General features: G+C 39.0%; 1 protein-coding gene and 1 non-coding gene across 2 annotated transcripts in view; both read left to right on the top strand.

Annotated features, from left to right (window-relative positions):
- The first annotated feature begins 1,033 nt into the window (after positions 1–1,033).
- The window catches only part of RAB23 (RAB23, member RAS oncogene family), a 34,916-nt gene continuing 14,723 nt past the window's right edge, over positions 1,034–21,226 (top strand). Inside the window, exons 1-3 of the mRNA XM_042939106.1 lie at positions 1,034–1,311; positions 9,786–10,001; positions 16,373–16,458. Coding sequence (XP_042795040.1) covers positions 9,847–10,001; positions 16,373–16,458 — 241 coding nt within the window. The 5' untranslated portion in view covers positions 1,034–1,311; positions 9,786–9,846. The remainder of the gene's footprint in view (positions 1,312–9,785; positions 10,002–16,372; positions 16,459–21,226) is intronic.
- Positions 5,517–5,589, top strand: TRNAR-CCU. Its single transcript has one exon. It is a non-coding gene; the product is annotated as a tRNA-Arg (tRNA).

Below are 21,226 nucleotides of genomic sequence, written 5' to 3' on the forward strand. Positions count from 1 at the left end.
TAACCATTATCCTAAATTTTATAGGTTTTTTTTTTTTCCTGTTTTTGTGCTGAAAAAGTCTTACCCATTAAGTACTTTTTGTGCCTTACTTTTTGTTCAAATTTACATTTCTGCAGTTAAGCCATTTCATGTCGGTAGTTGTGGGTTATTCTTCTCATTGTTGCACAGTATTCCATTGCATGAACACTGTGTGAATTACGTAATTTATTCTATCGTTTATGGTCTTTGGGGTTATTTCCATTTGGGTTCACAAATGCAGTTGTGAACATTCTTTTGCCGTGTTGGTGCAAGGTAAGTACTCATTTCTCTTGGCTGGATTAGTAGAGGTGGAACTGGTGGGTCATAGGGTATGCTTCTTTAGGAAACAGCGCCCAACTGTTATTTAAAGGAGTTGTTCTAGTTTACTTTCCAGAAGCAGGGTAGATGCATTCAGTTACTCTACATCCTTGGAGTATATTGCCAACAGTTGGTATTTTCCTTTATTCCCTCTATTCTATTGTATTTTGAAATATAAAAACAACTGAAGCAGTTTAGATTGCTTTCAGGGGGAACTTTTAATTGTTGGTTTGGTTCTCTCAACTGTTAACCATCTCAGACTTCTTTCTCCAGCCGCAACGGGTGGACTGTGAGTGCGTTTTCAGTTTTGCTCAACATTTTTTTGCTCACTCTACCACTTGGATGTCATCCGGTGGAGAAAAAAAGGTGTGTGTCCAAGGCAGGGCAAGTCCTTTGAGTACTCTGGAAGTCTGATCACTTAGTAGGCGAAACCCATGCGGACCTTCCTCGGTCAGTGCTATACTAGGGTCCACGATCTAGGAGCTCCCGCCCGCCGCTGCGGTCCTCACTGCACACCGGGTTCCCGCAGACGCACCGGGAACGCAGAAGAGCCGCCGGGAACGCGGGAGAGCCGCCCTCCCCGAGAACCAGCCAGAACGCGGGTGGAGCAGGGCGGGGGGACCGGGTCCGCGCGGAGCATGCGCAGAACCAGCCCAGCGCATGCTCCGCAGAGCGGCGCGTCCACAGATGAGGGGAGTCGAGTCTCCCGCGCCCCACCATCCTTGCCGGAGTTGCTGCTGAGTCGCTCGTGCTGAGCCGCTCGTTCTGAGCCCTGGCTGGCAATAAAGTTCGTTAAAAAAATCATAGTCATTTTTAAGAGAGTGAAAGAGGGCGCGAGCCAGCCGGGCGGCCCCGCCGGGGGGAGCTGGCGCGCTGGGAGGAGGAGGAGGAGGAGGTGGCGGCGGCGGCAGCGGTTGCGCCGCGACCAGGAGGAGCCGGTCGCGCCGGGCGGCGGGTCCGTGGCCAGCGGGGACGGTGAGTAGCAGCCTGCACTCCGGGCAGCCGCGCGGCTCTCACTCGCCCTCTCCAGCGGTTCAGGACTCCCCCGGCTCTGCTGAGGAAGGACCCGCTTCTCCCCGGGGTCCCGGGATGTGCCGTACTCCGGGGACTGGAGAGGGGTGTCGGGGACAGGGGCCTCCAGGCCCGGGCTCCCATCCCCCGGCCCCTGAGCGCCCTCTCCCCCGCCTCGGAGCGCCGTGCCCAAGTTCCAGCTGGAGGAGGTGGGCGGCAGCGCCTGCCCGGCACCCGTTCTCCCTGCCCCGCGGCCGGGGCTCCCAGGGTGTGGGTCCCTGGAATTGCCCCTAGGGCGGGAAGGAGCGAGACGGCGCGGGGGAGAGGCGCTGGCCTCCAGCCTGGCTGAGCACCCAGCTTCTCGTCTTTCCCCAGCCCCCAGGTGGGGAAGGGGCGACCCCGGCCGGGAGACACAGCGGCAGGGGGCGTTAAGTGCCGAGTGAGGTGTGATGGGGAGGAGGGTCCCAGGCTCTACCCCGGCTTTTAGGCCCCCCTCCTCCTTGCGGAGGGGCCCCGTCCTTACCCGCGGCCCCACCCTTCCCTAGTTTCTCACTCAGTGACTGCTAGAATATGAATGAGCCAGACTGCACTATTTCATTGACACTGGCTGCCGCAGAATTTCTTAACTCGGAGAACCGAGGAGCCTTCAGCAGCTCCCAGACGTAAGAACCTGAGGGTGTGTGTGTGAGAGTATTAACTTCACTATCAGTAGTGTCAGCCGAGTCTGAAAAGGGCCGGGTACTTCTTTAGGTTTTATATAACTCCTAACGTCTTACGGGTAATTTCACTGAACCTAACAAGTTTTTTCAGTGTTGTTATAAACATAATCGTACTGTACTTAAGTACAGGCTGAGATGAAAAAGACAACCCTTTTAATCAGTAACTTAGCTCATATTTTTCTTTTCTAGTTTATTAGATTGCATTGGTTGGGTAAGTCTTTAAAATTAAATTGGGGGAAAAGAGTATTTATGTAAAGCATTACTGTAAGCTTTTTAATTATCATACTCAGGTTTATGCTTATTTTCTAAGAACTTAATTGTTTTGATATAGTACCTTAAGTCGAGACAGTAGTAGTAGCTGATAATCACAAGAGTCAGACTGCCTGCGTTAAAATCTGATTGCACTTTCCTTCTTTAAATTAAAAAAAAACTTATTACTTATTTTGAGAGAGAGAGAGAGAGAATGAGCTGGGGAGAGGCAAAGAGAGAGAGGGAGAGATAATCCCAAGCAGGCTCCATGATGTCAGCTCAGAGCCTGATGCAGGGGCTGGATTCCACCAACCCTGAGATCATGACCTGAGCCAAACCAAGGTTGGAGGCTTAACTGACTGAGCCACCCAGGTGTCCCTTTAAATTTTGTTTTTAAAATTATATGATAAAGGGCACCTGGGTGACTCAGTTGCCTGAGCCTCTGACTCTTCGTTTCCACTCAGGTCATGATCTTAAGGTCATGGGATCCAGCACGGCATTGGGCTCTGTGCTGTGCTTGGAGCCTGCTTGGGGTTCTCTCCTCTCCCTCCCCGACCTGTGTGTTCGTGCTCACTCGCACGCTCTCTCTTTCTGTCTCTCTCACAATAAATAAATAAACAAACATAAAATAAAATTAAATGGTAAAAGTGACTTTTTAGGGGATTTGTGGTTCTATGAATTTTAGATTAATGCAAACACCACTACAATCCGAATTATAAAACAGTTCTTACCACCACCCCACCCCTGCCAAACTCATGCTGTCCTTTTATATCTTTTCCCTTACCCCTAACCCCTGGCAATCACCAGTCCTTTCCAGATGTCATATAAGTGGAATCATACAATATGTAACCTTTAATGCTGACTTATTTTCACTCAGCTTAATGTCTTTGAGATTCCTCCAAATTGTTGTATGTATCAATAATTTTCTTTTTTTATTGCTAAGTAGTGTTCCATTAGGTAGATGTACCACAGTTGTTTATACATCCACCCACTGAAGGACATTTGGAGTGTTTCCAGTTTTTTGTGATTATACATGGAGCTGCTTATAAACATTCATGTACAGGTTTTTGTGTGAATATAAGTTTTCATTTTAGGGTATTGCTAAGAGTGGGTTGCAGGGTCATATAAAATATGTTTAACTTTATAAGAAACTGTCATGCTGATTTCCAGAGTGGTTGTATCATTTTGCATTCTTACCAGCCATGTGTGAGAGTACCAGTTGTTCTACATCCTCCTAAGCACTTGGTATTGTCAGTAATTTTAAATGTAAATGTAAAATGTAAAAGTAAATTTAAATTTTAAATTTAAATTAGCCATGCTAATAGACGTGTGGTATCACATGATTTTGATGTGTCTTTAACTAATGGTTAATGATGTTGAATATCTTTTTATGTGCTTATTTGGCATGTATAATCTTTGATGAGTATCTGGCCAAGGGTATTGCCCATTTTTCAAATGGGTTGTTTGCTTTCTTATGTTGAGCTTTGAGGGTTCTTGTTATGTTCTGGAAACAAGTTATTTGGTAGATATGTGCTTTGCAAATACTTTCTTGTAGTTTGTAGCATGTCTTTTTGTTCTTTTGACAGCATCGTTTCCAGAGCAAATGTTTTTCGTTTTTATGAAGTCTAATTTATCAATTTTTCCTTTTAAGAACTCTGCCTAACCCCAGGTCAAGATTTACACCTTCTGAAATGTTTCTTCCAAAAAATATGGTTTTATTTTTGTTTATTTTATTTTATTTCAGATTTTATTTTTAAGCTCTACACCCAACATGGGCCTCAAAATCACAACACCAAGGTCAAGAGTCACAGGTTCTACCAAACTGAGCCAGACAGGCACCCTTATAGTTTTATTTTATTTTTTAAAACGTTTTATTTATTTTTGAGAGAGAGAGAGTGAGAGTGCAGGGGAGTAGTAGGGAGAGAGGGTGACAGAGGATCTGAAGCAGGCTTGGCTCTGCACTGACAGCAGCTAGCCTGATTCAGGGCTGGAATTCACAAACTGTGAGATCATGACCTAAGCTGAAATCAAGAGTCTGATGCTCAACTGACTAAGTCACGCAGGTGCCCCTATATTTTTGTTTTTATTTTATTTTTTAAAAATGTTATTTTTGAGAGAGATAAGGAGAGCGAGCATGAGTGGGGGAAGGGCAGAGAGAAAGGGAGACAGAGGATCTGAAGCAGGCTCTGAGCTGACAGCAGAGAGCCTGATGTGGGGCTTGAACTCATAAACCAGGAGATCATGACCTGAGCTGAAGTTGGATGCTTAATCTACTGAGCCACCCACGAGTCTCTTTTTTAAAAAAATTATTATTATTATTATTTTAATGTTTATTTATTATTTTTGAGAGAGCACCTATAGTTTTACATCTTTGATCCATTTTGAGGTTTAGGTAGATGTTTGTTTGCTTTTTTACATATGAATGTCCAATCGTTCCATCACCATTTGCTGAAGACATTGTCTTTTTTCCATTGAATTGTTTTTGCACCTTTGTCGAAAATCAATTGACTGAATTTGTGTGGGTCTATTTTTGGGCTCTCTGTTCCATTGATTTATGTATCTTTGTCTTTGCCAGTATCATGCTGTCTTAATTAGTATAGCTCTTTGGTGTCTTAAAATTGGCTAGTATGATTTCCTCCAATTTTATTCTTTTTCAAAATTGTGTTACCTATTCTAGTTTATTTGCCTTTCCATATAATGTTTAGCATCAGCTTGTCTTGGAATACCTGGGTAGCTCAGTCTGTTAAGGGACCAACTCTTGCTCTCAGTTTGGGTCATGATTTCATGCTTTGTGAGTTTGAGCCTTGAATCAGGCTCTGCACCGTCAGTGTGGAACTTGCTTAGGATTCTCTCTCTCCCTCTTTCTCTGCCTCCCCTGCTTGTACTTTCTCTCTCAAAATAAAAAAAATAAAAATAAATGTAGAATCAGCTTGTCTCAAATACAGAAAAAAAATCCTGCTGGTACTTTGGAATTGCATTAAACCATAGGTCAATTTGGGGAGAAGTGCTATTTTTACTTTGTTGAATCTTCCACTCTGTGAATATGGCATATCTTCTCATTTATTTAGGTGTTTATTTCATTAGTGTTTTATAGTTTTCAGCATATAGATCCTGTACGTGTTTTGTTAGATTTATACCAAAGTATTTAATTTTTTTTTGGAACTCTTGTAAATGTCATGTAAAAATTTTTGGTTTCAGGGTGCCTGGCTGGCTCAGTTGGAAGAGCATGTGACTCCTAATCTCAGGGTAGTGAGTTCAAGCCCCATGTTGGGTATAGAGATTACTTAAATAAATAAAACTTAAAAAAATATTGTTTCTTGCTTTCAAATTGTACATTGTTAGGGTATAGAAATACAATTCAGTGTTGTTTGTTGTTTTTGTATCTTGTACCTTTGCTAACCTGATTTATTAGTTCCAGGATTTTTTTTTTAATTCCTTTAAGTTTCTATAAAGACAGTCATGTAATTTGTGAGTAGGGTCACTTTTATTCATTTTTTCCCTAATCTCTGTTTTATTTGTTTTTTTGTCACCTGTTTCTCTGGCTAGAACTTTGTGTATAATGTAGAACTTTGAGTGGTGAGAGTAGAGATCCTTTCCCTGTTCTTAGTCTAAGGGTTAAAACAGTCACACTTTCAGGTGTGTGGCTCAGTCAGTAGAGCTTGTGACTCTTGATTGCAGAGTCATGAGTTTGAGCCCCATGTTGCGGGTAGAGTTTACTTAAAATAAAAAAACAACAGGTTTTTAGAGTTAAGTATATAATATTAGCTGGATAGTTTTTTTTTTTTCAATATATGAAATTTATTGTCAAATTGGTTTCCATACAACACCCAGTGCTCATCCCAAAAGGTGCCCTCCTCAATACCCATCACCCACCCTCCCCTCCCTCCCACCCCCCATCAACCCTCAGTTTGTTCTCAGTCTTTAAGAGTCTTATGCTTTGGCTCTCTCCCACTCTAACCTCTTTTTTTTTTCCTTCCCCTCCCCCATGGGTTTCTGTTAAGTTTCTCAGGATCCACATAAGAGTGAAAACATATGGTATCTGTCTTTCTCTGTATGGCTTATTTCACTTAGCATCACACTCTCCAGTTCCATCCACGTTGCTACAAAGGGCCATATTTCATTCTTTCTTATTGCCACATAGTACTCCATTGTGTATATACACCACAATTTCTTTATCCATTCATCAGTTAATGGACATGTAGGCTCTTTCCATAATTTGGCTATTGTTGAGAGTGCTGCTATAAACATTGGGGTACAAGTGCCCCTGTGCATCAGTACTGCTGTATCCCTTGGGTAAATTCCTAGCAGTGCTGCTGGGTCATAGGGTAGGTCTATTTTTAATTTTTTAGGAACCTCCACACTGTTTTCCAGAGCGGCTGCATAGCTGGATAGTTTTTTAATAGACACCATTAATCAGGTTGAAGGAGTCCTCTTGTGTTTCTAGTTTGCTGACTGTTTTTCTGACAAATGGATGTTGAGTTTTGTTATATATTTCCTGTGATATATGTATCAGTTGATATGGTGATGAGGTTTTTCTTTGCTTTGTTAATATGGTTGATTACACTGATTGGTTTTAGGTATTGAACCACCCTTGCATTCCCAGAACAAAGCCCACTTGGTCCTGGTGATTCTTTTTATATATTCCTGGATTTGACTTGCTAATATTTTGTTGAGGACTTTGGTGTGTCTGTGTTCATGAGGGGATATTTGTCCAGTTTTCTTTTTTGTACTGTCTGTGTGGTGTTGGTGTCAAGGTAATGCTGGCTTTATAAAATAAGTTGGGAAGTGTTCCCCTCTTTTCAGTATTCTGGAAGAGATTGTGTATCGTTGGTGTCAATTCTTGAAAAGCTTGATAGAATTCTCCCATGAAATCACCTGAGCCTGGAGATTTTTCTTTGAGGTTTTAAGTTACAAATTCAATTTCCTTTATAGTTATAGGGCTATTCAAATTATCTATTTCATATTGAGTGAGTTGTGGTAGTTAATCCTGTTTAAGGAATTGGTCCATTTCATCTATGTTGTCAAATTTATGTGTGTAGAGTTGTCTGTTGTATTATCCTTTGGAGTCCACAGAGTCCATAGTGACATTCTTGATTTTATTCCTAATATTGGTAAATTGTGTATTCTCTTTTTTTTTTTCTGTCAGTTATACTGATCTTTAAAGAAACAGTTTTTTGTTTAATTTTCCCTGTTTTTCTGTTTCCAATTTCATTGATTTCTGTTCTTTATTTTTTCCATCATTTGCTTTGGGTTTATTTTGCTCTTTTTCTAGTTTCTTGAGGTGGGAGTTTAAATGATTTAGACTTTTCTTCTTTTCTAAGGTAAGCATTTAGTGCTATAAATTTTCTCTTTCAGCACTACATTAGCTATGTCTCACAGATTTTCACATGTTGTATTTTCCTTTTCATTCAATTATTTAAAAATTTAAAAATTGTTTAAAAATTTAAAAGTTAAAAAAAAAAATTTTTTCTTGTGCACCTGGGTGGCTCAAGTCGGTTGAGCATCCGAGCATCCAGACTCTTGATTTCGACTCAGGTCATGATCCCAGGGTCATGGGATCGAGCCCCATGTCAGGCTCCACACTGAACATGGAACCTGCTTAAGATATTCTCTCTCCCTCCCTCCCTGCCCCTCTTCCCACTCATGCTCGCTCTCTCTCTCTTAAAAAAAAAATTATCTTCAGCTTCAGTCTTTGGCTCACACATTGTTTTTAGTTTGCAAATGTTTGGAGATTTTCCTGTTATCTTTCTGTTTTCTGTTAATTATTTCTAGTTCGACTGCATTGTGGTCTGATTATTTTAAGTTTGTTGAGGTTTTTTTTTTTTTTTAAATCACCTGGAATTTGTTTTATCTTGGTATATATTTAGTAGATAGATTTAATAGATACTTAAAAAGAAGTATATTCTGTTGTGTGGACAGTTCTATAAATGTCAGTTAGATTCTGATTGTTTTATTGTTATTAGACTTAAATTTTGTTTTAAGTATATCTCTTTGTAACTTCAGTAGTTGCTCTGGATATTACACTATATATATATACACACACACACACACACTATGTATGTACATATGTGTATGTATAAATATATGTACACACACATATATGTGTATATGTATACATACATATATATGTATACATGTAATATACACATGTATATGCACTTATATATACACACACATATATATACACTTATATATATAATTTATCACAGTCTTTTGGAGTCAACATTTTACCAGTTCAAGTGAAGCATAGAAACTTTACCTTCCTTTACATTCCTTTATCTTCTCCCATTTATAATTAGCTATCATAAATATTTTCTCTATACATACTGAAAACCACACAATTGTGTTTGAGTCCAACATAATTTAGAACATTCAAGAGAAGTCTTGTATTTACCTGTATTTTTGCTCCTACCATAGTCTTCTTTTCATTCTTATACTTTTTTTTTTTTCATCATTTAATTATGTTTGAGGTGGAGACCTAGAACCTATACTTGAACAAATCCTCCTAGATGATTCTTATGATTGTGCAAATTTGTGAAGCGGTAGGGACAATTACTGAGACTCCGTGGTGGGGGATGGGGGAAATGTTCTTCATGTTTCAGACTTGTTTTATGTAATGGTTGTATAGATGGATTTTCAGTTAAGGTAGTTGGAATATAATATTGTATAATAGGAATTTAGTAATTTTAAGAAATAGAAGAAATTGACTTTCTGTTCTTTTCAATCTAAAATGCAGACAGTACACATTGTATTACTTTCATTATATGAGTAACTGTAACTAGTCTGAAACTAAAGAAAGAATGTGTGGTATAAGATTATTTATAAAGCATTCATTATAACCTGAACAGTGAAGCACTGTAAGAGTTCAGTGCTGACACACAGTTGTATATTATACAAAATCTTTCTTAGGGGTGCTTTTCTAGGGATAGTAATTATTACTTGTGAGGTTGAAAAAGCAGTTTTCTTAGATATTTTATTTGTTACCCATATGGTGGTGACTATGGAGGATTTATTATGTTGTATGAAACTACCATTTTTTGAGTGCTCGATTTTCATTATGCTTAGTGCTTTATATGTGCCATTGATCAACAATCTTGTGAGATAAATATCCTTAGTAAACTGAAGTTTAAAGAGGTCAAGCAGTAACTTCACTAAGAGCAACTTTAAATCAGACCTCAACTCTAACACTGACCATCTTAATCTTAGTCTCCGTGAAAGGTAGAACTATGTAATCTAGGCCTTTATTAATACCTAGATATCATACATTTTGCTACTGATCAGGATTCAGAAATGAATGATATTATTGTTCCTCCTTTCAAATAATTTACATGATCTAAACAGGATGGTAAGAGGGCCTCCATCATGGAAACAAATTCTTGCAGTGCAATATAATTATTTCTCCATAAAACAATTATAGCTTATTTTGTACAATTTTTATGTTATGAAAAATAATTTCATTTTAAACCACAGATTTGAGAAGATCTGATCACCTGGAATTAAAGTTGGTTCAGAAACCTTTTCAACTGCAAAAATGTTGGAGGAAGATATGGAAGTGGCTATCAAGATGGTGGTTGTAGGGAATGGAGCAGTTGGAAAGTCAAGTATGATTCAGCGATATTGCAAAGGCATTTTTACAAAAGACTACAAGAAAACCATTGGAGTTGATTTTTTGGAGCGACAAATCCAGTATGTACTTGGCCATTTTATCCCCTGAGTTTTGATTTATGAAGTTTTGATTTGTGAACTATATCTAGGACTTTCACTGGAATAATACTAATTATAGTATAGTCCAAGGTTAGGAGTCTAGTGACTGTGGCTAATGAGACATTCTGTGGTGGTTTTCAAATACTTATTACTGTGTGTATCTTTTTTTTTTCTTTTTAATGTTTCAAGCTTTTATTTAGATTCCAGTTAGTTAACATATTCCTGTGTATATCTTTATTCTTCTGCCTTTTTTCACCTTTCATCTGTTTTCCCTTCCTCATTTCCCCCCTTTTTTCATACTCCCCTCCCCACTTTCTGTCTTGTATCTGATGTTATATTTATTGGTGGCACCTTGCGTACTTCTTAAAGTCAAACTGATGCTTGACTGTAATGAGATTTCTGTCCCTTATAGGCACAACTTGGAGATTTTGCAGGTTCTGTTCCAGACTACCACAATAAAGCAAGTCAAATGAATTTTTTGGTTGCACAGTGCATATAAAAGTTATGTTTACATTTTACTGTAGTCTATTAAGTATGCAACGGCATTATGTCTAAAAAAATGTACATACCTTAATTTAAAAATACTGTATTGCTCAGGCACCTGGGTAGCTCAGTCGGTTGGGCATCCGACTTCGGCTCAGGTCATGATCTCGCGGTGAGTTCAAGTCCCACGTCGGGCTCTGTGCTGACAGGTCAGAGCCTGGAGCCTGCTTCTGATTCTGTGTCTCCCACTCTCTCTGCCCCTCCCCCACTCCTGCTCTGTCTCTCTCTCAAAAATGAATAAATGTTAAAAAAATTAAATATTAAAAATTTAAAAAATACTGTATTTTTAAAAAATGCTAACCATCCTCTGATCTTTCACTGAGTCTTAATCTTTTTGCTGGTGAAGGTCTTGTCTTGATGTTGATGGCTGCTGACTGATCAGGGTGGTGGTTGAATGTTGGGGTGGCTGTGGTAGTTTCTTAATATAAGACAACAGTGAAGTTTGCTTCACTGATTTACTCTGCCTTTCAGGAATGATTTCCCTGTAGCATGTGATGCTGTTTGATGGCATTTTACCCACAGTAGAACTTCATTCAAAATTGGAGTCAATTCTCAAACCCTGTTGAATCACTATATTGTACACCTGAAACTGATATAACGCTGTATGTTATACTATAGTGGAATTAAAATTAAAAACTTTAAAAAAATTCTCTCAAACCCTGCTGCTACCTTATCAGCTAAGTTTATTTAATATTCTAAATCCTTTCTTGTCATTTCAACAGTCTGCACAGCATCTTCACCAGGACTAGATTCCATGCCAAGAAACCACTTTCTTTGCTCATTTATAATAAGCAACTCCTCATCTGCTCATGTTTTATCATGAGATTGCAGCAATTCAATCACATCTTCAGGCTCCATGTCCTGCTATTTCCACCACGTCTGCAGATACTTCCTCCATGGAAGTCGTTGAACCTTTCAGAGTCATCCGTGAGGGTTGGAATCAACTTCTTCCAAAGTCTTGTTGATGTTGATATTTGACCTCTTCCAGTGAATCACAGATGTTCTTATTGGAATCTACAGTGGTAAATCCTTTCTATAAAGTTTCGATTTACTTTGCCCAGATCTATCAGAGGAATTACTATCTGTAGCAGCCATAGCCTTACAGAATATATTTCTTAAATACTAAGACTTGAAAGTCAAATGGCCTGCAGAATGGATGTTGTGTTAGCAGTCATGACAACAACATTCTCTCATTGTACATCTCCATCAGACCTCTTGGGTGACCAGGTCCATTGTCAATGAGCAGTCATACTTTGAAGGAATTTTTTTCCTGAGCAGTAGGTCTCAACAGTGGGCTTAAAATATTTAGTAAACCATGATGTAAACAGATGTGCTGTCATCCAGGCCTTGTGGTTCCATTTATAGAGCACAGGCAGGGTAGATTTAGTATAATTCTGAAGGGCCATAGAATTTTCAGAATAGTAAATAAGTATTGGCTTCAACTTAAAGTCACCAGCTGCATTAGCCCCTAACAAGGGAGTTAACTTGTCCTTTGAAGCTTTGAAGCCAGGTACTGACTTTCCTCTAGTTATGAACGTCCTCCATAGAATCTCCTTCCAATAGAAGGCTGTTTCACCTACATTGAAAATTGGTGGCTTAGTGTAGCCACCTTCGTTAATTATCTCAGCTAGATCTTCTGGGTAACTTGCTGCAGCTTCTGCATCAGTACCTGCTGTTTCACCTTGCTCTTTGATGTCATAGAGGCAGCAGCATCTTTCCTTAAACCTCATGAGCCAGTCTCTGCTAACTTCAGTCTTTTCTTCTGCAGCTTCCTCACCTCTCTGCCTTCATAGAACTGAAGAGAGTTAGGGTCTTGCTCTGGAGTATCGGGCTTTTGTTTGAGGGAATGTTGTGGCTGGTTATATCTTCTGTCCGGATCACAAAAGCTTTCTCCATATAAATAGTACAGCTGTTTCGCTTTCTTACGTTCTATGTGTTCACTGGAGTAGCTTGCTTGCTTGCTTATTTATTTATTTATTTATTTAGTAGATAGTAAGTAAGTAAATATGTAAGTAATCTCTACACCCAATGTGGGGCTTGAGATCAAGTTGTATGCTCTACTGACTGAGCCATCCGGGCACCCGTGAGGCAGCACTTTGATTTCCTTCAAGAATTTTTCCTTTCATTCATAGCTTGGCTTACTGGCACAAGAGGCCTAGCTTTCAGCCTCTCTCAGCTTTCAACATGCTTTCCTCACTGCTTAATCATTTCTAGCTTTTTAAAATTTTTTTAATGTTTATTTTCTAGAGAGAGCGCGCACACACATGTGTGTGCAAGTGGGGGAGGGGTAGAGAGAGAGGGAGACACAGAATCCGAAGCAGGCTCCAGGCTCTAAGCTGTCAGCACAGAGCCCGACACGGGGCTCGAACCCACAAACTGCAAGATCATGACCCAAACCAAAGTTGGACGTTTAACCGACTGAGCCACCTAGCTTTTGATTTAAAGTCAGAGATGTGTGGGTCTTCCTTTCACTTGAACACTTAGAGGCCCTTGTAAGGTTATTAATTGGCCTAATTTCAGTATGGCTGTGTCTCAGAATAGGCAGGCCCAAGGAGCGAGATGGGGGAATGACTGATGGTGGAACAGTGAGAACACACACAACATTGTTCCATTTAGTGTGCTATCTTATATGGAAGTGGTTTGTGGCAGCCAAAACGATTATAGTAGTAGCATTAAAGATCACTATTCACAGATCACCATGACAAATATGATAATAATGAAAAAATTTGGAATATTCTAAGAATTATCAAAATGTGGCACAGGGACTCAAAGTGAGCAGATGCTGTTGGAAAAAATGGTGCTGATATGATTGCTAAATGCAGGGTTGCCAAAAACCTGCCATTTGTAAAAAAACACAGTATCTGTGAAGCCCAGTAAAGCGAAGTGCAATAAAATGAGGCATGCCTGCTTTATGTGGAAGGGAAATTACCTGTCTCTCAGTATAGTTTTCAGCTCTTATATTATGGGATCCTAAGACTATCTGGAAGTTCGAGAATTGATCATTTGTTTTAAAGAAATAAGAGCAGATTTGGCAGGATTAAATACTCCTATGAAAAGGAAATCTTACTTTAGTAGATCCATTTGGATTCTAAAACATGTCAAGAGTGACACTTTTTGTCATTAGTCCTCAGAACTTTTTTTTTTTTTTAACTTTTATTTATTTTTGAGACAGAGAGAGACAGAGCATGAACGGGGGAGGGGCAGAGAGAGAGGGAGACACAGAATCCGAAGCAGGCTCCAGCCTCTGAGCCATCAGCCCAGAGCCCGACGCGGGGCTCGAACTCACGGACCGTGAGATCGTGACCTGAGCTGAAGTCGGACGCTTAACCGACTGAGCCACCCAGGCGCCCCTAGTCCTCAGAACTTTTAAGGAAATTTTATTTTAATTTTTTTTATTCTGAGTATAGTCAACACATAATGTTACATTAGTTTTAAGTATACAACAAAATGATTCAACTCTCTGTAGGTTAAGCTATGTTCACCACAAGTGTAGCTGCATCTGGTACCATACAATGCAATTACAATATTATTGACTACATTTTCTATGCTGTACCTTTCATTCCCGTGATTTATTCATTCCATAACTAGGAGCCTATATCTCCCACTGCCCTTCATTCATTATGCCCATTCCCCCATACCCCAAGCATGCATGTGTATGTGTGTGTGTGTGTGTGTGTGTATATTTTTTTTTTTTTTTTAATTTTTAAAAATGTTTATTTATGTTTGAGAGACAGAGACAGAGTGTGAGCAGGGGACGGGCAGAGAGAGAGAGGGAGACACAGAATCCAAAGCAGGCTCCAGGCTCTGAGCTGTCAGCACAGAGCCCGACTCGGGGCTCAAACCCACGAACCACGAGATCATGACCTGAGCCGATGTCAGACGCTCAAATGACTGAGCCACCCAGGCGCCCATATCTATATGTATTTTTTAAGTATTTATGTTTGAGAGAGAGCAAGTTGGAGAGGGGCAGAGAGAGAGGGAGACAGAGGATCTGAAGCGGACTGTGCACTGACAGCAGAGAACCCATTGCAGGCTTGAAGCCATGAACCGTGAGATAATGACCTAAGCCTAACTGACTGAGTTACCCAGGAGTCCCAGAAATAAGTAACATTAAACAAATCTGACTAGCGTAGACATTAGCGTTAAAGATAATTGTGCTCATTGTTTTAAAGATTGTTCAATTTCTAATTTGCATTTTATTATCCTTATTTATTTATTTATTTATTTATTTATTTATTTATTTATTTATTTATTTATTTATTTATTTAAAGAGAGAGGGTGCAAGTCAGCTAAGGGGAGAGAGGGAGACGCAGAGCTCACCTGAAGCGGGGCTAAAGCTCACCCTATGTGGGAATTGGCCTCATGAACTGAGATCATGACCTGAGCCAAAGTCAGATGTTTAACAACTGAGCCACCCAGGTGCCCCTGTTTCCCTCTTTTAAAGATACTTCTGTGTTTACTTCCTTTCTCAGATATTTTAAGAGGATTCATTTTAAGTCTTAATAGTATTTATTTTTGTACTTGTTATCTGAACCAAATTAACATTTTAAGTATATAGTTGATCCTTGTTATTTGTAGAGTCCATATTTATATTTTAAGTATATTGTTGATTCTTATTATTTGTAATTCCATATTTGCAAATTCATCTACTTGCTAAAATTTATTTGTAATCCCAGAATCAATATGGTCAGTGCTTTGGTGGTCATTCATTGATATGCACAGAGCAGCAAATATTTGGTACCTTACATGCACGTTCTCAGGTTAGACTGAACAAGGTGACTTCCTTTTTCATCTCTCATATTATAAACAAGTGTTTTTTTGTGTGTCTGTTTTTGTCCCACATTTTTGTGCTTTTTGTTGAAGGTGATGCTGTTTAACATGGCCCCAAGCATAGTGCCACCTAGTTTCCCTAAGTACAAGAACGCTATGATGTGCCTTATAGAGAAAATATGTATGTTAGGTATGTGTCATTCAGGCGTAAGTTACAGTGCTGTTGGCTTTGACTTCAACATTAATGAATAAACAATATGCATTAAATAAGCTATCTTTAAACAGAATCACAAAAAACCAAGGTTATATATTTATTGGTTGGGGAGAATGTAACCAGGGCTTACAAGAACCTAACCCTGTATTTCCCTGGGAGCAGTGTTTCAGTATTTTATAATGCAGCATTTGCAGTGACTTTATAGAACAGGAATAAGACAATGGAGTGTATGACAAGTAAATTTATAAGTTGAAGGGCAACCAAGCAGGTAAACTGCTTGCTTTTGCTCATTGCTTCCTCTTGCTTCTTCCTTCCATTGTCACTCTTTTCTTTTCTTTCCTTTTTTCTTTTTTCTTTTCTTTTCTTTCTTTCTTTCTTTCTTTCTTTCTTTCTTTCTTTCTTTTTTTCTCACTTCTGTCTTTTGCTTCTTTCATTTCTTTCCTTCCTTATTCTTATTGTATCACTTGTACGCCAGAACCCACTAGAATTTTGTAGCAAGAGGAGAGCAAGTATTAACCTAAGGGAATCCCCTTGCCAGTGCCAGTGTCTGAGAGCCACCACTGTCTGTGACTGGTGTTAAAGGAGAAAACAGGACAGGTAAGCTCAAATCATGTATAAAGTTATAATTTTGAGGGATTGTCTTTCCCCCTTTAGTTTCACTATTGGTAATAGTATCAATATTTAAAAGCACTCAGATTTTTTCAGAGTGAGCACCAATAATGTAGTTTTAAAACCTTCAAATCTTTGAAAAATAAAAATAGGTACAAAGTTATGTTGCTGAAGACATTTTCTTTTACATATGACATAAATTCATCTCTTGTTTCAGAGTTAATGATGAAGATGTCAGACTAATGTTATGGGATACAGCAGGTCAAGAGGAATTTGATGCAATAACAAAGGCCTACTATCGAGGTAAATTGTGGGGTATTTTGCAGGGGGCGTTTTCTTTTGGGTAAACAAAGAACTTCACTTTTTTTTATTCCACATTAGAAGGGTTTCTTTTTAAGAATACTTAAATTAATTTCAAAGCATTTTTAAAAATCTCTTAGGTCACTATTCTAATGATCTTGTTGAGTGGTAAACAATACTTTGTACTATAGATCATTTGTCTCTGCCTTGGAATTATATGACGCACATAGGCATTCCCAGTTCTAATCAGTTAGAAACTGTTAAATGCCTTTTTTTTTTTTAATGTTTATTTTTGAGAGAGAGAGAGACAGACAGAGCTTCTGTGAGCACAGGAGGGGCAGGGAGAGGGAGACAGAGGATCTGAAGCAGGCTCTAGGCTATAACCTGAGAGCAGCGAGCCCAAGGCAGGGCTGGAACCCATGAGCTGCCAGATCATGACCTGAGCCGAAGTCAGACACTTAACCGACTAAGCCACCCAGGTGCCCCATAAATGCCTATTTCTGACCATATGGAGATGACTATATGGTCAGAGTGGGAACTAGCATGAAAGAAAGCAAAATCCCTGCAAATAAGATGACATTTTGTTATGACTCATGAAATTGCGTGGATAAAGCTGTCTCAGTGCTCTGAGTTCAGAAAGGCGTAAGATACATGTGAAAGGAAAGAACTACACCTATAGGATTTAAGAATAAAATGTGGGGTTAAATTCCTCAAGAAAAGCTGAAATTTCATTCATTCATTCATTCATTCATTCATTCATTTATAAATTTACACCCAAGTTAGTTAGCATACAGTGTAATAATGATTTCAGGAATAGGATACAGTGATTCATCCCCTGTGTATAACACCCAGTGCTCATCCCAACAAATGTCCTCCTTAATGCCCCTTGCCCATTTAGCCCATCCCCCCACCCACAACCACTCCAGCAACCCTCTTAGTGTTCTCTATATTTCAGAGTCTCTTATGTTTTGTCCCCCTCCCTGTTTTTATTTTACTTTTGCTTCCCTTTTCTTATGTTCATCTGTTTTGTATCTTGAATTCCACATATGAATGAAGTCATGATATGTGTCTTTCTCTAATACCGCTTAGCATAATACACTCTAGTTGTTGCAGATGGCAAGATTTCATTCTTTCTGATTGCTGAGTAATACTCCGTTATATACAACGGAGTATTCCACATCTTCTTTATCCATTCATCTATTGATGGACATTTGGGCTCTTTCCATACTTGGCCCATTGTTGATAGTGCTGCTGTAAATACTGGAGTGCATGTACCCCTTTGAAACAGCACACCTGTATCCTTTGGATAAATACCTACTAGAGCAATTGCTGGGTTGTAGGGGAAAAACTGAAATTTCTTTTTTTGTTTGTTTTTAATTTTTTTTTTTAACGTTTATTTATTTTTGAGACAGAGAGAGACAGAGCATGAGTGGGGATGGAGCAGAGAGAGAGAGAGACACAATCTGAAACAGGCTCCAGGCTCTGAGTGGTCAGCACAGAGCCCGACATGGGGCTCGAACTCACGGACCGTGAGATCATGACCTGAGCCGAAGTCGGACGCTTAACCGACCAAGCCACCCAGGCGCCCCAAAAACTGAAATTTCTAAATGGAACTTAAAGTTTCCTATAAAATTTTGTCCTTTTGAAATTTATGACAAGCTTTTACAGTGTTTCTCCAACTCATTGCCAGTGGTAATTGCAATGAGAACAAAATAACTGGAGGTTTGATATAATACCATGTAGTCTTATAGTGTGTTGGCGCTTTTGAATATATATCTTGTTTTTTCCCACTTTTGAAAATGTGGGATTTATATTAATAATGGCAGCTGAGGTATAATGAAAACACAATTGTGCTAAACATCCAAACCACCAAAGAAGTTGCTGTTCCAACTTGGTACCAGGGAAACTTGACTTCTACTGCCTACTCTCAGAAGACATTTTGGTTCCTTGAGAAATTAAGAGAGGTACACCAGGTAGTATTGTAATAATGTCACCACTACTTCTCACTTTATTTACTGTGTCCTTAAAAGCTTCCCACCTGCAGTAGTTTGGACTGTTGCTCTCCGATGCATGCCAGTTTGGATCTTGGGCACCTATAACATGGTATGAGGCAGGAATTGTGTCCTTAGTACCCAAAGCTCTTAGATTAGATGGGATTTTTATCAAATTATTAATTTCATAAGCACTGATGCTAAAGGTCCTAAAAATAAAGTTAATTCTTTTTTTTTTTTTAATGTTTATTTTTGAGGTGGGGGTGGGGCAGAGAGCATGGGAGAGAGAGAAAATCCCAAGCAGGCTTCACGCTGTCAGCACAGAGCCCAACATGGGACTCGATCCCATGAACTGTGAGATCACATCCTGAGCCAAAACCAAGAGTCAGATGCTTAAGCAACTGAGCCACCGAGATGCCCCAATTCTTTTTTTTTTTTTTTTGACATTTTTTAAGTTGTTTATTTTATTTTATTTTATTTTATTTTATTTTATTTTATTTTATTTTATTTAAGAGAGAGAGAAAGTGTGTGCGCAGTGGAGAGGGGCACTGGGAGAGGGAGAGAGAATCTTAAGCAGGCTTCACACTTAGTGCAGAGCCTGACATGGGGCTGGATCACATGGGATCATGACCTGAGCCGAAATTGAGAGTTGGAAGCTCAACCGACTGAGCCACCCAGGGGCCCCAGTAAAGTTAATTCTTGAGTAAGATTATTTGTATTTTCTTAGGTTATTACCACCACATCCCCTCACCCCATTCACACGGGGAAAAAACAAAACAAACAGCCTAGGTGTAAACTAGTAGGAGTATATGAGATTTTCATTGTTTTCATTTAGCTTTTTTCTCTAAGTTCTCGGCATGAAATATATGTTCTTTTGTGAGGAAAAAAGATAGGTTGGGTTCTCTCATTTTAAGCTTTTGACAATTTTATATGGCAGTATTACTTTTTAACCGTTATGGATAATTGTGGAGAATGTATTTACCATATGTATCTCTAATTTATAAAGCAAAACTGTGTTAGTTTATAACTGACCCAAAATAAAGTTTAACTTGAAAAAAGGCAAAAATGATCAAATGTCAAAAATGATTTGATTTGCATATAAATAAAAAGGAGAAAATGTGGGAACTGTAGAATTAAGTAGATCACTTGGGTCCCTGGTTTTAAAAAAAAAGACCAGGTAGCTAAAAATATTTTTTTTTTTAATGTTTTTATTTATTTTTGAGACAGAGCACGAGTGGGGGAGGGGCAGAGAGAGGGGGAGACACAGAATCTGAAACAGGCTCCAGGCTCTGAGTTGTCAGCACAGAGCCCGACGCAGGGCTCGAACTCACAGACCATGAGATCATGACCTGAGCTGAAGTCGGACACTCAACCGACTGAGCCACTCAGGCGCCCCTAAAAATATTTTTATATCCACTGTAGTTGAGGAATTAATGCTTTCTTCAGTTTTTCCCTTCAGACTGTGTTCAACATTATTATCTTTTAAATTTCAAAATTGGACTCGTCTGGCTTGTCATGTAATTCTTGTTTAGTGCTTTTTAGGTGTCCACAAATCAGTTTCTCTTTACTACCTCTACAAAAAAACACTCTTTGCCAGAAACTAAAAAGAGAACCCATAATTATTAGTATTTACATCTTAACTTACTATGGGTGATGTTTAAATTTTTTTCCACTTGGTTTCATTTCACCTAAAAGGCTTTAAACAGCTTTGATTTTCCTACATTTAACATTTTAACTTAAAGTGATCTTAAGCATATAAATAGACGTCTGTTAAAAGCTTTTCTTAAAATGTAAATTTTTAGTCAACCATGTTAAATGGCAAAGAAAGTGGGATACTGAGACAGGTCTTAAGTTTCAGCTTCTTTTTCTAAGTTGTAAGAATAAACATCCCATCCCAGTGGCAATTATATGTGAATTTGAGAAATGGCATACTGAATATTCTTCTATGCTTTTCTTTGGGGTTTCATCAGAATGCTTTTGGTTGCTGACAACAGAAAAGCAATTTCAAACTGACTTAAACTACAAAGAAAAGTGGAAGTATCATAGCTTTTAGTTATGGTTTGTTCTTACTGTAACCTCTTTGATTCTCCCGGCTCCCCTCTCTCCCTTTGTGGGGTTCCTTCTCATGCTGATTTTCCTCTTGGTTGCAAGATTGCTACCATCAACAATGGAAGCCACATTCTTTGTTCACATCCTTGGGAGAAAGGATCACTTCCCACAACAATGGATTATAAGTCCTGAGCTTTTATCTGATTAGATCACCCTTGACCAGATCACAGTAAGTAGTCAGAGGAATTTGATTACCCTAATTGGCTTGGTGCACTTAGGGCCTACTCCCTCAGAGCAGAGCGTAGGTTCAGCCTGCCTAAACCGTGTGTCTACTATACAGTGAGGGAGAGGTGTTCTTGGGGAGGGAGGGGAATTGGATGCCAATTTTTGCCACTAACATAGATTCAAATAATGATGTAATTAAATAGAAGCAAAGACTAGGAAGAGAAGATAAAGGCTGAGAAGAATGCATTAAATAAGATAGTGATTTAGTGATAGTAACACCATGCCTCATAAAATTAGGACTTACTGATAAATGTCCTAAAAATGTATCATCCAAAATATATAAAAATTTTAAAAGTTTATATTTAAAGAGGAAAAATGTTACTATAATTCATTTGAAAGACCTATGATATCAAAAACCTTTGCTTAAAGGATTAATTATGTTCTTAGAATGCTGTGTTGATTGTATAGTGAGACATGTTGAAAAATAACCTTGTAAAGAACAGAGC

Source organism: Panthera leo, chromosome B2, assembly GCF_018350215.1.
Source record: "Panthera leo isolate Ple1 chromosome B2, P.leo_Ple1_pat1.1, whole genome shotgun sequence".
NCBI lineage: Eukaryota > Metazoa > Chordata > Mammalia > Carnivora > Felidae > Panthera > Panthera leo.